At 44.6% G+C, this 14,634-nt stretch overlaps 1 protein-coding gene across 3 annotated transcripts in view; it reads right to left on the bottom strand.

Moving 5' to 3' along the window:
* Positions 1-55: 55 nt before the first annotated feature.
* sobpa (sine oculis binding protein homolog (Drosophila) a) overlaps positions 56-14,634 on the bottom strand; it is a 49,359-nt gene continuing 34,780 nt past the window's right edge. For all 3 annotated transcript variants that reach the window (XM_086182531.1, XM_086182532.1, XM_086182533.1), the window contains 2 exons: positions 7,856-9,881; positions 56-5,663 (listed from right to left, as the gene is read on the bottom strand). In XM_086182531.1, the coding sequence (XP_086038657.1) occupies positions 7,857-9,881 (2,025 nt within the window). In that variant the 3' untranslated portion in view covers positions 56-5,663; position 7,856. The remainder of the gene's footprint in view (positions 5,664-7,855; positions 9,882-14,634) is intronic.

Raw genomic sequence — 14,634 nt, 5'->3', positions numbered from 1 at the left:
CTTGTCCCGTTCCACTTGTATTTAAAGAGATATGAAACAAGAGATGTGTGTGTGCCTCTTATTTATTTGTCTTCATGAGCAATTCACGGGATAAAACCAATACTGTTACAACACAAAATAAAAGAGATTATTTTCCAAAGCCATTCCGGCCACGTGTTTATGTACATGTTACAACGTCATAATAAAAAGGCAGAAGATCATCTCCTCATATCACCGTTTTTCTCAGTTTTAATAATTAAAAAAGCATTTCACTGTTCACCAGGCATTTACATTGGAATCGAATGCTCAGGTCAAACCAACTCTTCACCTATTTTTTTTTTTTTTTTGTGTTTTGTTTTGTTATTTGCAAATGCAAAAACTTGTCAACAATAAATAATACTATAAAATGTACACAAAAAGATCGACAGTCCACCACAAGTTAAAACGTTGAACGGATCGGATGTTTAGGAACAAGGAGGTCGGGATTTCTTCTTAGCAAAAAGTGTGACGGTCCATACAAGATACAGAAAAAAAAAAAAAAAAAAAAAAAGCTGATCATCTATACATTGACACTAGCAAGATAACAAAGTTGTCGTTTCTGGTATATTTCCTTTTGTACAAAGAAGGCAGAGTCTTCTTCACAAGCGAGCATCATTGTCTTAACTGTAGAGATTATACAAGCAAGAGTTAAGGCAACTTCTCCGATGTTTCTGAAAATTAACATGAAGTCGTGTCGTGTTTTTAACTTCGTCTGCGGACGAGCCAGTCTCAGTATCAGGGATGGCGTTGGTTGTCATTGCATAATTCAGGTGGTGGACCAGGCCTGTAGTCCATCATCATCATCAAGGAATGCTGGAGATTCGTCACAAGTCTGTTTTTTTGCCATCGCAAGCATGGATTCAGAGGGGCGGGTAGGGGCGTCTATGGGGGGGGTAGGCTTTTTAACGTCAACACAACATCGTACAGAATAGCATCAAATATACATGTTCTGTCTGTCTGTGTAGAGTGCGTGTGTGTGTGTGTGTGTGTGTGTGAGTGAGTGAGTGTGTGTGTGTGAGTGAGTGCGAGTCAAGCGTGACGCTACATTTCATCATCATCAACAAACAACTTTCTTCTGCCCTTCGAAACCAACAAGAATTTTCTGCTACAGAAAAAAACAGACTCATTTAGAGAAAAGTCAAGAAGATGGCGGCACCACAACATACCAAAAATAATAATAATAACCTTAAATCCCAAAGACACATACTTGATTTCTTGCTGAGGGTGAGACAAGAATCCAAACCGACAGCGACACCTAGCATAGCTTAGCATACCACTGGAGAGAGAGTAGCTTGTTAATTATTAGGCTCTTGAGATGCTGGTTGATTTTTTTCTTTCTTTTTTCCAAACCTTTGGACCGAGCCGGATTAGCACTTTCCTCCAGTACTTATGCTAGCCCGGCATTTAGCTGTAGCTTCATCATTAACAGGATGCTTAACTAGCCTTAGCACAGCAAAGCTAACAGAGAGAGTGGAAGTACATGAGTCACACCAGCTCATGTTAATTATTAGGCCCTTGAGACGCTGTTGGATATGTTTGTTTTTTTCTCCTTTGGACTGAGCCAGATTAGTACTGTCCTCCAGCGGCTGGCTGTCATTCAACTTGATAGGAAAGTTCCACTCTGGGATTTAAGGACAAACGCGTCCTCACGCCAGGTTTTGCCTGTTAGCTGTCCTGCTAACTCTTTTAGATGCTAGCAACTGTTAGCTGTCAATGCTTTCAAAAAAAAAAAAATACCCGTGGGACTTCGTAAATGTACATAGAGTGGGTGTTAACATTTCGAACCGTTCACAAAATGGAAAGAATATGGGGGGGGGGGGGGGGGGGGGAGTAGCACTGGTTGTGTTTTGCAGTCAAACCGGTGACCATGACCTCTTGGATTTGTGTCATTTCCTGATTTGTGAAGCTGCGCTGACGCAACTCCACCGTCCAGTTCCCAGGTGACGAGCGCTCGCGATTCAGGGTGAGACGCCTCATGACTGCACAGAGAACACGAGGGCGCCGATACGTCTGTGTTCCTTTATCCTCCTCCTGTAATTTCAGGATCGCAGCGCCCTCTACCGATGGATGTCTGTACTTTTTCAGCAAAGGAATGAACAGACGATTCAGTTAAAGGCCAACAGGATAAAAGGCAGCTTAAAAAAAAAAAAAAAAAATTTTTCACCGCCTTTATGTGGAGTGACTTGAAGCAAGGACAAGGAAATGCTTAAAGTGACACCAAAGCCGGCGCTTGGCAAGAGGCGAGCGAAGCCGAATACCTGACTAACAGGCGACAGATAGAGTTGCACCGCGCTCCGTCTGAGCCAGCACTCCTCTACCCCAGCTGGGATTTCTGCTTGCACCTGCCTCACTCACACACACACACACACACACACACACACACACACACACACCAACAGACATCTCCCACACTGCATCCCGTGGACGTGTGTCTCTGCGTACATGAATGAGTGATTTGTCATTTGGGAACAGGCATGACAGGATGAAAGGAAACGACGGCTACAGGGAGAGGAGTGAGGGAGGACGACACCGCAAAGCGAGACATTGTGTCTCGTTTTGCCAGCAGTGTCGCAAATCACACGGCCTTCGTGGATGGACTGAACCACGAAGGATGTTGGGGGGGGGGGGGTCACAGTACGAGGCCCGTGGAGAAATGTTTTAGTGAAGGCATGAGATTTAAAATACCCCCCCCCCCCTCCATTGTTGTTATTTTGAGGCCACGAGATACAACTAGTTCCCTCAGTTTACTCAATTTTTAAGCACAAGGTATAAACGTGTTCCCACAGTTTTGTCATTTTGAGGACACACAGTAGAACGAGCTCCCTCAATCGCGGGGTTTTAGAGGGGCCACAGTACATAACTTGTTTGAAAATCATAAAAAGAAAATAATCGAACTGAAGGAACGACTGACTAAATTTAGGGAACCAGTTCGTGGCCGCTACACGAGAGAGTTGTGGGAACAAGACCACTCCGGGGCTCTGTCATAATACAGTTACTGACATCCACTTGTATTCCCCTTCAACTTCCTGTCTTTTCTTTTTCTTTGAGTAAGTGCTCGTTATTTTGGCAACATAACCAGATCAACAGTTTGGAATGAAGGCAAAAGGTTTCGTTTCAACCCACCAGGAAGCTTCTGGCATGTGACAATACCGTCCCGTACCGTCTCCACAGGAGAGTAAACTAAATGCTGGCTTTGTTCGATAGCATCCAAGCTCACAGGCTCACGTCCTGGTGTAACCGGATCAGATCACGCTGGACGGGTTTGTTTTGGTGTTTTTTTCCGTTGTTGTTGTTTTTTTTTATGACATCTACTCAAACTGAAGCATCACATCAGATCAAGCACGACGCTGGTTTTAAATTTGGCAAAAATAAATAAAATTAAAAAGGAACTTGGCAAGATCTGTGGAAATACCAGAGCAAATGTAAAGATTTTCCTCAAAATTAACTTTCCTCAGTGTTTATTGTTTAAATATTTCTGTTACGTTTCCCTCGGCAGCTTCCCCAGCAGGCCCCGACAGAATTATTTATGAAAGAGCTGGCTTCCCTCGGCCCCCTCTCAGCTCAGTGCAGTCAGTCTCAAACAACCTCATGACAGGAACATCGCTGCTAATGTATTATAGAAAAGATTAAGTACTAGCCTGCGGTGGAAACTACCCATCGCAGGTTGGCAGAGCTTCCGCATCGCCATGCCATCCGAGTTCATTTGGACGTGCAGGAAGCCTTGAAATGTTCTCAAACAGCAGGGGCCCCATATTACATGTTGCAAGCACAGTTTAAGCCGGCCGAGGGTGCTCCGGGGGGAGGGAAACTGTCAATAGTGGGGGTGATTATCACTCTGTCACGTTCTAGTGTAGCAATAAATTCAGCAAAGTTTAAGAGGAAACAAATAGAAACCACAGGAAAACTCAGAGATTGCACGATTCCACCCACACGCCATTACTTGCTGGTGAAGGTTAAGATTGTATCCTCTGTTTCTGATGATTCAGTGGGAATCATTTTCGGAACAATCGGAGGGGATTTTATGTCCTAGGACAGTTTTCTTATCCTCTGATTGAACAATCTCTCAAAATACTCCATCAGTCATATTGCATTAAATAAATCCAGGCTTGTTATGGATCCTTTTAGCTACCACCCACCAGAATCATCCCCATGTCAGGAGGCCAAGTACATTTTTGCTGGTTGTGGACAAGTAAAGACCAAGAAGGAAGGGGCAACGGCTCTGCTATTTCTGACCCTGATTCCCCTTTTCCACTGATAAAAATCGGACTGACCGACCCCTTTCAAAATGAGGAGGTGAGCTGCCTGTCTGGTTTTTTTTTGTTTGTTTTATTTCTGGTGCGTCTTGTGCCTGACAACAAGGTGGACAAACAATATGGTAGAAGGCAGCACGGAGAGCAGTGACGGAGCTTCTCTGATTATTATTTAACGGCTTTTTCTGCTCCAGTTTGATTTTAAAACTCAACGCTGGCTGAGATGATAAAAAAAAAAAAAAAATAGAGAAGGGATGGTGCACTGGATCCGGAGCGCCGGTTCTGGCATGACTCGCAGATTGAGATGATGGTGCAAATCCACGGACTGAACCAGACCCCGTTCCATGACTTGGAATGGAGTAGTAGTAGTAGTAGTAGCAGTAGTAGTAGTAGTAGTAGTAGTAGTAGTATAGTGGTACTTTCTTGTGTCTACTAGTCAAACCGTTGTGAGAGTCTTACCCGCCTCTTGGTAGAGATCCGCATCAGAATCAGATTGGAACCGAAAACATGCACTGGAATTGTGCTGTGAATCGTCTCTCCGCAAAAAGCTGCAGAAGTTACGTGCATCATCGTGTCGTCCAGGAAGCAGACTGCAAATAACAGCATTCGCCGGGTTTCTTCGGTTAAATCAATGCCAATTGGAGTCGGAGCCGATAAATAACCACGTCCGCTGCGGAGTCATTTGACCTGGGAGTGAATGCCAATTAAACCTGTTGCCATTGCAGACAAAAGCCAGATGTTAGCATGTTTTTTTTAGCCAGTGGAAAAGGGGCTTTACAGTCAACATTTGTAAAATCAGTCCATGTGTTCCAGGCAGGTAATGTGAGGAGAAGGACCAGAGATTTGTTACGTGGTTGGCGGAGGAAAACAGGAGCTCCACAGAAAGATGAACATCCTAGTGCACTCCATAGTAATGGACGCAGAGGGAGGGAGGGCTGGATACGGTACGAGGGGGCAGTGTGGGCTGAGAGTCTCTAAAAGAAGTGCGAAGCAGTGGGCTTCCTGTTCCGTGTGTCCAGTTCAAAGGTCATGTGGTCCTGCTGGCCGCGGCGTCGAGTCCGTTGAGTCCACCAGAGCGTCAGTTACACAGACAAAAGGAGTCCGGTCCGCTTCACTATGATACACATTAACATGTTTGTTGGGACACAAAGTAGTCGTCAAAGGCGATTTGTGGTGCTGGTAGACTGGACGATGAGTGAGGATAAGAACAGTGGGTGTACGTGTGTGTGTGTGTGTGTGTGTGTGTGTGTGTGTGTGTGTGTGTGTGTGTGTGTGTGTGTGTGTGCGCGTGTGTGTGCATGTGTGTGTGCATCTGTAGTGTTGTGGGGGACGAGCAAAAGTGGGGAGTGGACAAGTGAGTGTTGTTGATGGCACTGCGGTCCTCAGAGCATCCATCTGTGAAACAGAGTGGGAGGAGGATTAGACGGAGTCAGCCGGTGTCCCCCCCCCCCCACCTCTCTCAACCCCCCCCCCCCACACACACACACACACACACACACACACACTCACCCAAGGTGGTTTCAGCTGAATTCAGGCGTAACCCCACTTTTAATTTAAGGCAGAGTGGGGGAGTCTAAAGAGCAGCATTCAAGGAACTACAGATGCTTCATGGCGTGACACACATTTTATTACACGCTTTAAATATTTAGTAATGAGGCACCGCGAAACTGACCTGACTTTACATTTGATCATGTCAATAATCAACAATGGTGTATCTTTAACGATACATTTTCCTCATCATTTTTACGATTCACTTCAGCTGCCTATTTGCTTTTAGCAGGACGAACGGAGCTCAGGGTTAATTTCCATCTTTTGTCATTATTAATTACGCTAATTCAAAGCACTCACACTCAGCTCGTGTTACCACAACTTGAAACGGTCTTCAAATGCTCTTGAATACGATTTCATTTAATTATCAACTCCGGGAGTGCATCATTATATTTGGTATTAATGTGTTGAAAAGATCTTTTCAATGGAGACTTTTCATTGCCACTCAGCGGCTCGTCACAGTCAAAGGAATGCAACAAGTATTTTGTTCCGTAAATAAGGAGCAATGCGCCAGCTCCTGTAAAAATACCCACATAATGTTGAGTAAATTAATGGGCTGCTCCTCCTGCTCAAATTTATTTATTTTCAAAATGTGAGAACACATCTGCCATGTTCTGGAGATGTTTTCAGCAGGAAGTAGGTGCGTTTTTTGTTGTTTTTTTTTAAAGCGATACGCTTTTAGTCTTTCAAGTACTCACAAATATGCGTCGTATGCTCACAAAGGTGTTTACGAAAGCAAAAATAACCTGCTTAGGGTGAAGAATCACTTCAACAAACCATCAGCACTTTAGCGGCATGAGCCAATGTTAGCTGGGCAGCAGGAAATGCATACGAACCATCGCGCACATGGGTGGGGAGCCTGCGGCCCCGGAGCCGCATGAGGCTCTTTCATCCCTCCGCTGTGGCTTCCGGGGGGTTTGGAAAGTGAACAATGAGTATTTGATTTGAATTTATTTTGTTGTACTTCGTCGTTGTTTTGAATTCGACATTCGAAGATGATGGTGATCTTGTAGCATCAAAATAAAACGCGTTCAATTTCTTGTCGCATAAAAGTGCTCCTTACAATGACACGCGATTTATTGAACTTTACGATCCTCGGTAGCCCAACCACGGATAAATCCAAGGAAAGAAAAGTTTCTGAAGAAATGTTTTTGTTGCATGTAGAAATAAAATTGTGATTTCTCCATAGCAGTTAATTGATTTCAATCCTAAAAAAAAAAAAGTTACATGCAGTTTTCTCTTTGTTTTAGATGTCAAAAGGGTTTTGTGGCTCCCGATGTTTTCCTTTCCAGTTTTATCAGGTCCAAACGGCTCTTTGAGTGTTTAAGGTTGCCAACCCCTGATCTAGCATGGAGCCAATGAAGAAAACATTCCCATGGATTTATTTTCTAAATCTCAAATGAAACTTTTAAATGTTATTTTCACGTAGATAACATGTTCATTTAAGCTCTCTGTGTGCAGGGTAGAATCAGGGTTTGGCTACGCTTGTTAATTCACTCAAAAGTGGGCTTCGTATTATATCCCCACCTGGTTCATTAACCCTTTCAGAGTCTTTTCAGAGTCATTCCCTGCAAGTGCTCCTTTAGGTGACATTAAAATACATCACCTGCACACCACCTGTCACAGTGGAGGCAAAGCAGTCTGGCATTGTTATCTAATTATTCTGCCACCACTATTCAGTCGGCTCGTGCTTATTTGTGCTCAACCGTACAGTCTGTTGCATTTCTTGTGACATTATCAGCCTCATTGTGCCGTTTCACACTGATCGTGCCATACTGGAGACAAACGGAACTGTGAGGATTTAGCTCAGACTAGCTTCATTCCTAAGAAATTTTGGAAGTGAAGCTCATTCCGCATAGTTCAAAGATTCATGCTGGGAAGAGACATATTTGAAAGCAAACCAAGTGATTATCTGATGAGTATCCAACTGTGAATTACAAAATGTCACTGAATAAATCTGTTGGAATACACACACACACACACACACACACACACAACTGCATAAAAATGTTTGCGAAAGGACACTGGGGTGAACCAACCTCATTTGTTTTGATTGCGGATTCGCAGACACCTCCTCTTCAGCGGCGGCTCCAGTTCAGGGCTCCCGGCAGCTGATAGCGGTGCAGTGATGGAGCAGGACAGGATGGCTGTCTTGTCAGTGCCAGGCTTTGGCACAGGCTGGATGACCACACAACCTCCAGCAGACAGCAGTGGCAGGGCATACGCATGTTCACCCTCCTCCAAATTGGAGTCAGGGTCTGGCTTACCCTCCACTGCGTCTAACATTTGATCTTGCGCTGTGCACCGTTTCCCAGACTCCCATTCTCCCACTGAACAATTGTTTTCTTTCAGTGCTTCCCGCTCCAACTCACCATTGGCTGGCTGATCCTTTGCTTCTGCTTCTTCTGTGAGACCATCTCCTCTTCTATCAGGGCAGGACTCGTAGGCAGGAGTGCGAAGCGGATGCCATCCCGTACCATTGACTATGACATTACATGGGGCAGCAGGGCTAGTTTGGAGATGGGGCAGAGGTTGGGGCTGGGTCCGTGCAGTGCTGGGTACAGGTGGTGGGGTAATGCTGGTCCCAAGCGAGTCAGCATTGCAAGTAGGGCTGCTGTTTCTAGAGGGAGGACCAGATGGTTCTTGTCGATCTGTGTGTGTCGCCCCAACCAGTTCCTTATCGCTCAGCAGGCCCTGTGAGAGGATTGCTTCCCTTCCATCGCAACTGACCCTCCCTTCCCTCCCGAACCCAACAGCTGGGGGAGATCTTGATTCAACCTCTGACTCTACTTTGACCTGGACCCCAGGCAGCATCCTCTGAATGACCTGCTGTTGGCATGACCTCTGGCCTATGGTGAGATCGATCACCCCGTCCATTTGTGAGGGGCCACTGGTTAGACACAGGTTCCCTGAACTGTCCTCTGCCTTCACACTCAAATCCACCAGAGCTGATCTGCCTCTCTCTGAGCATCCAGGAGAGAGACGCTCTGCACCAGCTGGCACTACTTTTTGTTCCCCTCTGTCTCCTCCAGAAGAACCTGGAGTATGAGGCCCAGATGTTGAAGCCTCTGAAGAATCAGGAGTACTGCGAACAGGGCCACTTTTCTCTGCCTGATCCCTGGATGATTTGGGACTGAAGGGGATTGGGATTGGAATGGGGATTGGGACAGGAAGAGGTACAATGACAGGGTAAGGGACCAGGAGAGTTGGTGGAGGTACCAGAGGGGCTAAGGATGGCATTCCAAAGTTCATCATGGGGGGTAGGGGGATGGGTCCATTAGGCATCATGTTGACTGGAGGGAAAGGGGGGAGACCTGGTATGGGAAGACCAGGGTGGGTTGGCATCATACCAGGGTTGGGATTGGATGAGGGATGGACGTGTGGAGACATCAAGGGTCTGTGCATGGGGCTGGGTGCAGGGCCAAGGGTCCTGGGGGGAGGTGGTGGACCAATACCAGGGATGATGGGGTTTGAAAGGGGGCTGTTGGGTCCACCAGGGTGGGCAGAGGGACGAAGAAAGGGCGGACGCATCTGCTGCATCATCTGATGCTCCATAAACAAAGGCAGAGGCATGGGCCCCCGGGGTGTCATCACCATTGGAGGACTACCAGAGGGGACCCCAACAGCTGGGTGCAATGTGGGAATGGGTGGCGGGGGCAGTGTTGGGCTCTCATGGGGTCTGGGTGTGGGGATCTTTGCTGAGGAAGAAGAGGATGGGGAGCAGACAGCATCTGAGGGTGAGGTGGCAGAGGAAGTGCAAGGGGCCATAGAGTTGGAGGGCCCTCCTGGTGATGGCGCTTTACGCCGGAGGTCCGTTAATGGTGTCCCCCAGGATTCTGGGGTGAGTAGCTGTACGCCTCCACTGCACTCGGGTTTACCCTCCCCACCAGCCCCATGCCCTGGATTACACAGGGCTCCAGGCAGCGCAGCTTGGGTCTCCTTATAAAATATGTCCATCTTATATTGGTTCAGGCATTTGGCACTGCAGAACTGCAGTCTTCGCTCACCAGCACCGAAGTCCAGGTACTCCTTCGTGTGGCGGATATGTTTGCACCAGTCACACACCTGCAACAGAAAACACACATAGTGCACACACGGTATCAGTCAGCCTGCATACAAATGACTTCTGGTTTGTTCTTAATGAAAAACAGCACTAATCTGCTTTGAAGTATCCTAACAAGAACAAGAACAATATCCAGACTATCTGGAGAAAGTCGGACTACTTCTGCTCCTACATACTTCTACAGATCTGCTAAGAACTAACACTTAACTTTGAGTTGTGAATATCTGCGTATGTGTTCAATGTATGCAATGTGCACATGTATCCTAATTGTTGTGTATTCGTTACTGAGATAAATGCGCACAAAACGGATCGTTAACTTGTGCTACAGAAGCCTTTAACTTTGTGTCCTAACAAGAAATGGCCATCTACACCTTCTGTTGGCAATCAAGATGCACTCCATCTCGTTTAAGCACAGAACTGCAGGAGAATGTTGACGCAGGCATAACAAGACTAAAGGACTATTTACCTCCAATGGTGTTCCGCACTTAGTGTCTAATTATGTACCAATTTACAATCAGTTAGAGGGTTTAGTAGTTATTTTTTGAGCTAAATTAAATCACTTGTGTCTCTGTGTGTGATTCTGTAGGTATGAAGCAAAATTTGAGCTGATAACAAGAAAATATATATTTTGCCAATTAATTCAAAAATTTGAGGTGCTAAGGTAGAATCCCTATGCTGGACTGAATCCAAACAGGAGTAGACTAAAAGGAGCCTCGAGTGAAAAGTTGTTTTTCTTGCTTACTGCAGTGGCAAAGATGTCAAAACAACCTGCTCCACTGTTTCATCACTGTTATACACTTTTTCAGAACAAAAAGAGCACATTTTTCTTTGGGAAGAAAATGAATGTGACCCTGGTAGAGCAGATAGCAGTGGGCGAGCCCTGATCACGGCGTTACTCGTCAGGCCACACACAGCTCACTCTGTCAGCTCTGGGAGGAGTGGCAGGTCCTCGCTGGAGATAATTAAGGCATTAATCAGTTGTCAGACCCCTCAACGACATCCATCCATCACACAGACCCTTAAGCCCCCCTGCTGAATGTTAATAAGTTGAGGGATGCAAACGGAAGGTGGACAAACTCTTTTTGAACACTGCATAGCAAAAATGGTTTATTTGGCAGGATTCTTATTTGGCAACTGCTGAAAGACCTGAGTAAATGTGCTGCATCACTGGCCAAGATTTAAAAAAGAAAAAAAAAGTACTAGCATAGTGTCCTGCAGCTCCAACACATGTAAAACATCAGGTTGTTTTGCATTTATGATGTGTTTCACAACAACACATGTAGCACAAGCACGAGGTGCACTTATCCCAGCAAAAGCGTCTTCCAAATAGCAAAAGTTCAATGTCACTCAGGGGGTATAAATGCAATCCAGGAGGCGATCGTGAAACTTAAATAAAATTTGTGACAATCACCTGGAGAACATAAGGGACTGCAGCAAAAGCAGAGCAGGGGCTGCATAAACATCAGGCTGGCGGCACTCAGATGTCAATCCTTTAAATTTTACACTTTGTAACTGCCCATTTAGTCCTGGCTAATTCAATGAGCCATGACTGAGTAAAAGTCAAAAAGGCTCTCTCGCAAGTTGAGTTTGATAATGGTAAGCCCAGGATATTTTAAATAATAAATGTGCTGAAATTTTCCTTGACTCAGAAAGACAGATGGAGAGCACTTAACGACTTTCTGCACTGTGAGTGAAATTTCACTGCGCATTACGCTAATGGAGTTGTGCTTCCTCTCTCTCCACACTGCTGCACACAGATGTTTGCAGTTGAATTTAATTATGGTCATTTATTTCCATCGCGGCCAACGAACAGGCATTGGCGGTGTAGTTTAACCGTTTGCATTACAACAATTATCAAGCCTCTAAACAAGTGCTATCACCGCAGCAGTCATCAGTCGGTTCATCTTCGCACTCTCTGACCCAACGACAAGGCCAGTGAAATTAGAGAATCCCACGATCAGATGATAGCTGGCTTTAGTGTGCAATTACTTTAAATTAACAACTTAGGTGAGGTGATTCTTGAAATGATGATCGCAGGCCACTCTTACAGGTTAAGGGATTGGTTGAGAGCATTTAATTACAGCAGTCACAAAGACGAAAGAGCTTTTACAAGACAAATAGGCTGTAGAGCAACAAGTTGTAGAGGAGGATGAGGAGGTTTTAGGCGGTGAGGGAGAGGAAGAGGTTACACATGTTAAAGAGATTTCAGAGAATGTGGGGGATTTAGATAATGAAGAGAGAGAAGAGGAAAGTTTCAAAGGTTGAAAAGGCTGGAGAGTCTCAGTAGGTGCAGAGATTGTAAGGTTTCATAAGAGGCTGCAATGGATGAAGAGGTTTTCTACGCAGGATCAAGAGAGTTTTTAGCATGAAGGTTTAAGCAAGGGAAAGCATAAAGGGACGGGCTTTGTATTGAGGACGCTATGCGATTCTTTTGACATTCTCAGATTGCTGGCATAAGCACACGGTGCAAAACACAAGAAAGAAACCCAGGAAAATGAACCAGCGGCTTGCAGTCGTTTGGTCTTTTCTTAAATCGTCTCACACTCAAAACAGTCTGCAGAAACATATCAACTTTTCAATCCATCGAGGGAAGGCGGGCTTGCTGCATCGTGGATTCAGTCCAAATACTAGATTATGTATCAAGGAACTGCCATATTTTAGCTTTGCTCCAATGGAAAGAGAAAAGCAGACTAAAGTTTCCCCTTATTTTCACACAAGAAAATTAAACCTCACCAGTGCTTCGCCAAACCATTGGCAATGTGTAGACTTAAATCTATTATTAACCAAACTACCTAGGCTTCATGCAATGGTTAGAACTTCCTGGTTTTCAATAAGGGGAAAACATATCTGGTTAGATCTCAGTGTTATAGGTTACCCTGCATATCTCAAAACTGTTCCGTGGGATCCTCCCACACGCGGATGATGTTTTATTCATTTTGAATCCTGAAGTACATTTAGATGTACAATCTGAGAGTACACTTAAATATTTTCTACTTCTGGAGTACTTCTGGTCACCCTCCATGCAGCAACCTGGAAGAAACGCGGCAGGGCTTCAGACTAAGCATCTATCTGGCAACCATTTGTGTCTTCCAGGCCTCCACATTAGTCTGAACACAACACAGCTGAAACTTCTTATATGTAACGTCTCAGATGGAGACGTCAAACAACATGAATCCAACATCAAACAATGGGCAGTGGAAATGCTGTTTAAAAGAAACGGCTGATTGGAAAGTATTTTGATGCCCTTCTCCTCTTTTGACAGATGTATGCTACCACTTCCCATCCACTTCAATTCATTGTGCTAAGCTAACTAGCTAGTCAGATGGTCTCTGCAGGTATCAGCTCCTCTATGCAGCACCGAGAGGCGTATCTATCATCTTGTCTGGCTCTGGGCACGATAGACAATTCGTTTATTTCCCAAAAAGTTGGTGAATTCCTTTAAATGTAAGAAAGGTTGGACTTTTTGGTGGGAGCTGGGGTTCAAGTCCCACTATCTAGGAATTTTGTAATTTGTTACATGTGCCTGAACCTAATTAAACCAAATCATATTGACACATCATAAAATAATGACTTCCTTATCAAGAAGCTGCGTTTTCAGCGAACCGGTCAAATGTCAGCAAAAATAACAATAAACGCCCCCCGAGGCGTTGAACCAGGGAATTAATGCGCCGCCACGACAAAAGATCCTACTTAGCTTCCATTTGTATTTTATGTGTTGTATTGTAATTACATCCAGATTTGATTAGATTCACCTTGTCAAAAAGAAGCAAATATTTCAGAAAATCCAGCTTCTTGTTCATCTAGATTAACATTTTTAAGTGAAATTACAGACCTAACGGCTTTCCTGTGTGATAGGATTTTATGTCTGACGTCTGTGGAAAATATATGCGTGACTTCTCCTCTGTTTCTCCAGTGTAATGTGCTGTGTTACCTTTTCAAAGTCAATAAACATATATTTGACACCCCCCCCCAATACACCATGAAAAGTTTAAACTATAAATAAAAGCCAAAGAAGAGCAGGAGGTCTTTTCACCGCCAGCCATCACCATCAGTCATTATATATGGGACATGCAAAAGCCATTCTCACTTGGCCAGGTGAGCCTCAATTGCACTATATTTCACAGAGCACACTATTGCAGGCAGAGCAAGTTAAATAACTCCAGCTGTAAGAATGATGAGACAGACCTGGAGGATTGTGTCTGAATGTCACTGCAGCAGCCTGGACCTCTGAGATGAAAACAACCCTCTTGGCGTGTTTGCTTTTCCACATGACACATCCACGCTGAGAGCAATTTGGCAAATCCCCTTTCTCGCTGAGAAGATTGATACCACTCTTGTGTTTGTACACTACTTATGAAGCTATAACTAGCAGCCGCCGTGAAGCCTAAAGAATAGAAATGGTTATGTCCACCTTCCAGCGCTTTTTAAGCTCAATAATTCACGTATTTCTTACTTGTTTGATCTGTAAAAATTAAAAAAAAAAAAAAAACACACACACACACAACATTTTTCCTCCTGCATAAATTCTTTAAGACTCCAAATTGACTTCACCTAATGGTATTAGCTTGAAGCTAATAGTGGCCGACAGCTAACAACAGCAACGCTGCCCAAAATCATTAAGTGGCAAACTCAATTGCATCATCCGGTATAGTTCATGTCTTGATGACCCAGTTGTATGTTCAGTAATCCAAAAACACTTTGACTTGAGCTAAAAACAAAACTATTACACTTCTGGGTTGGTGCGACTATAAACGT

This window comes from Aulostomus chinensis, chromosome 17, assembly GCF_037954235.1.
Source record: "Aulostomus chinensis isolate RoL2024-O1b breed Wild chromosome 17, RoL_Achi_v1.0, whole genome shotgun sequence".
NCBI lineage: Eukaryota > Metazoa > Chordata > Actinopteri > Syngnathiformes > Aulostomidae > Aulostomus > Aulostomus chinensis.
The sequence above is the reverse complement of the archived record's forward strand: the minus strand, read 5'-3'. Positions and strand labels throughout refer to the sequence as shown.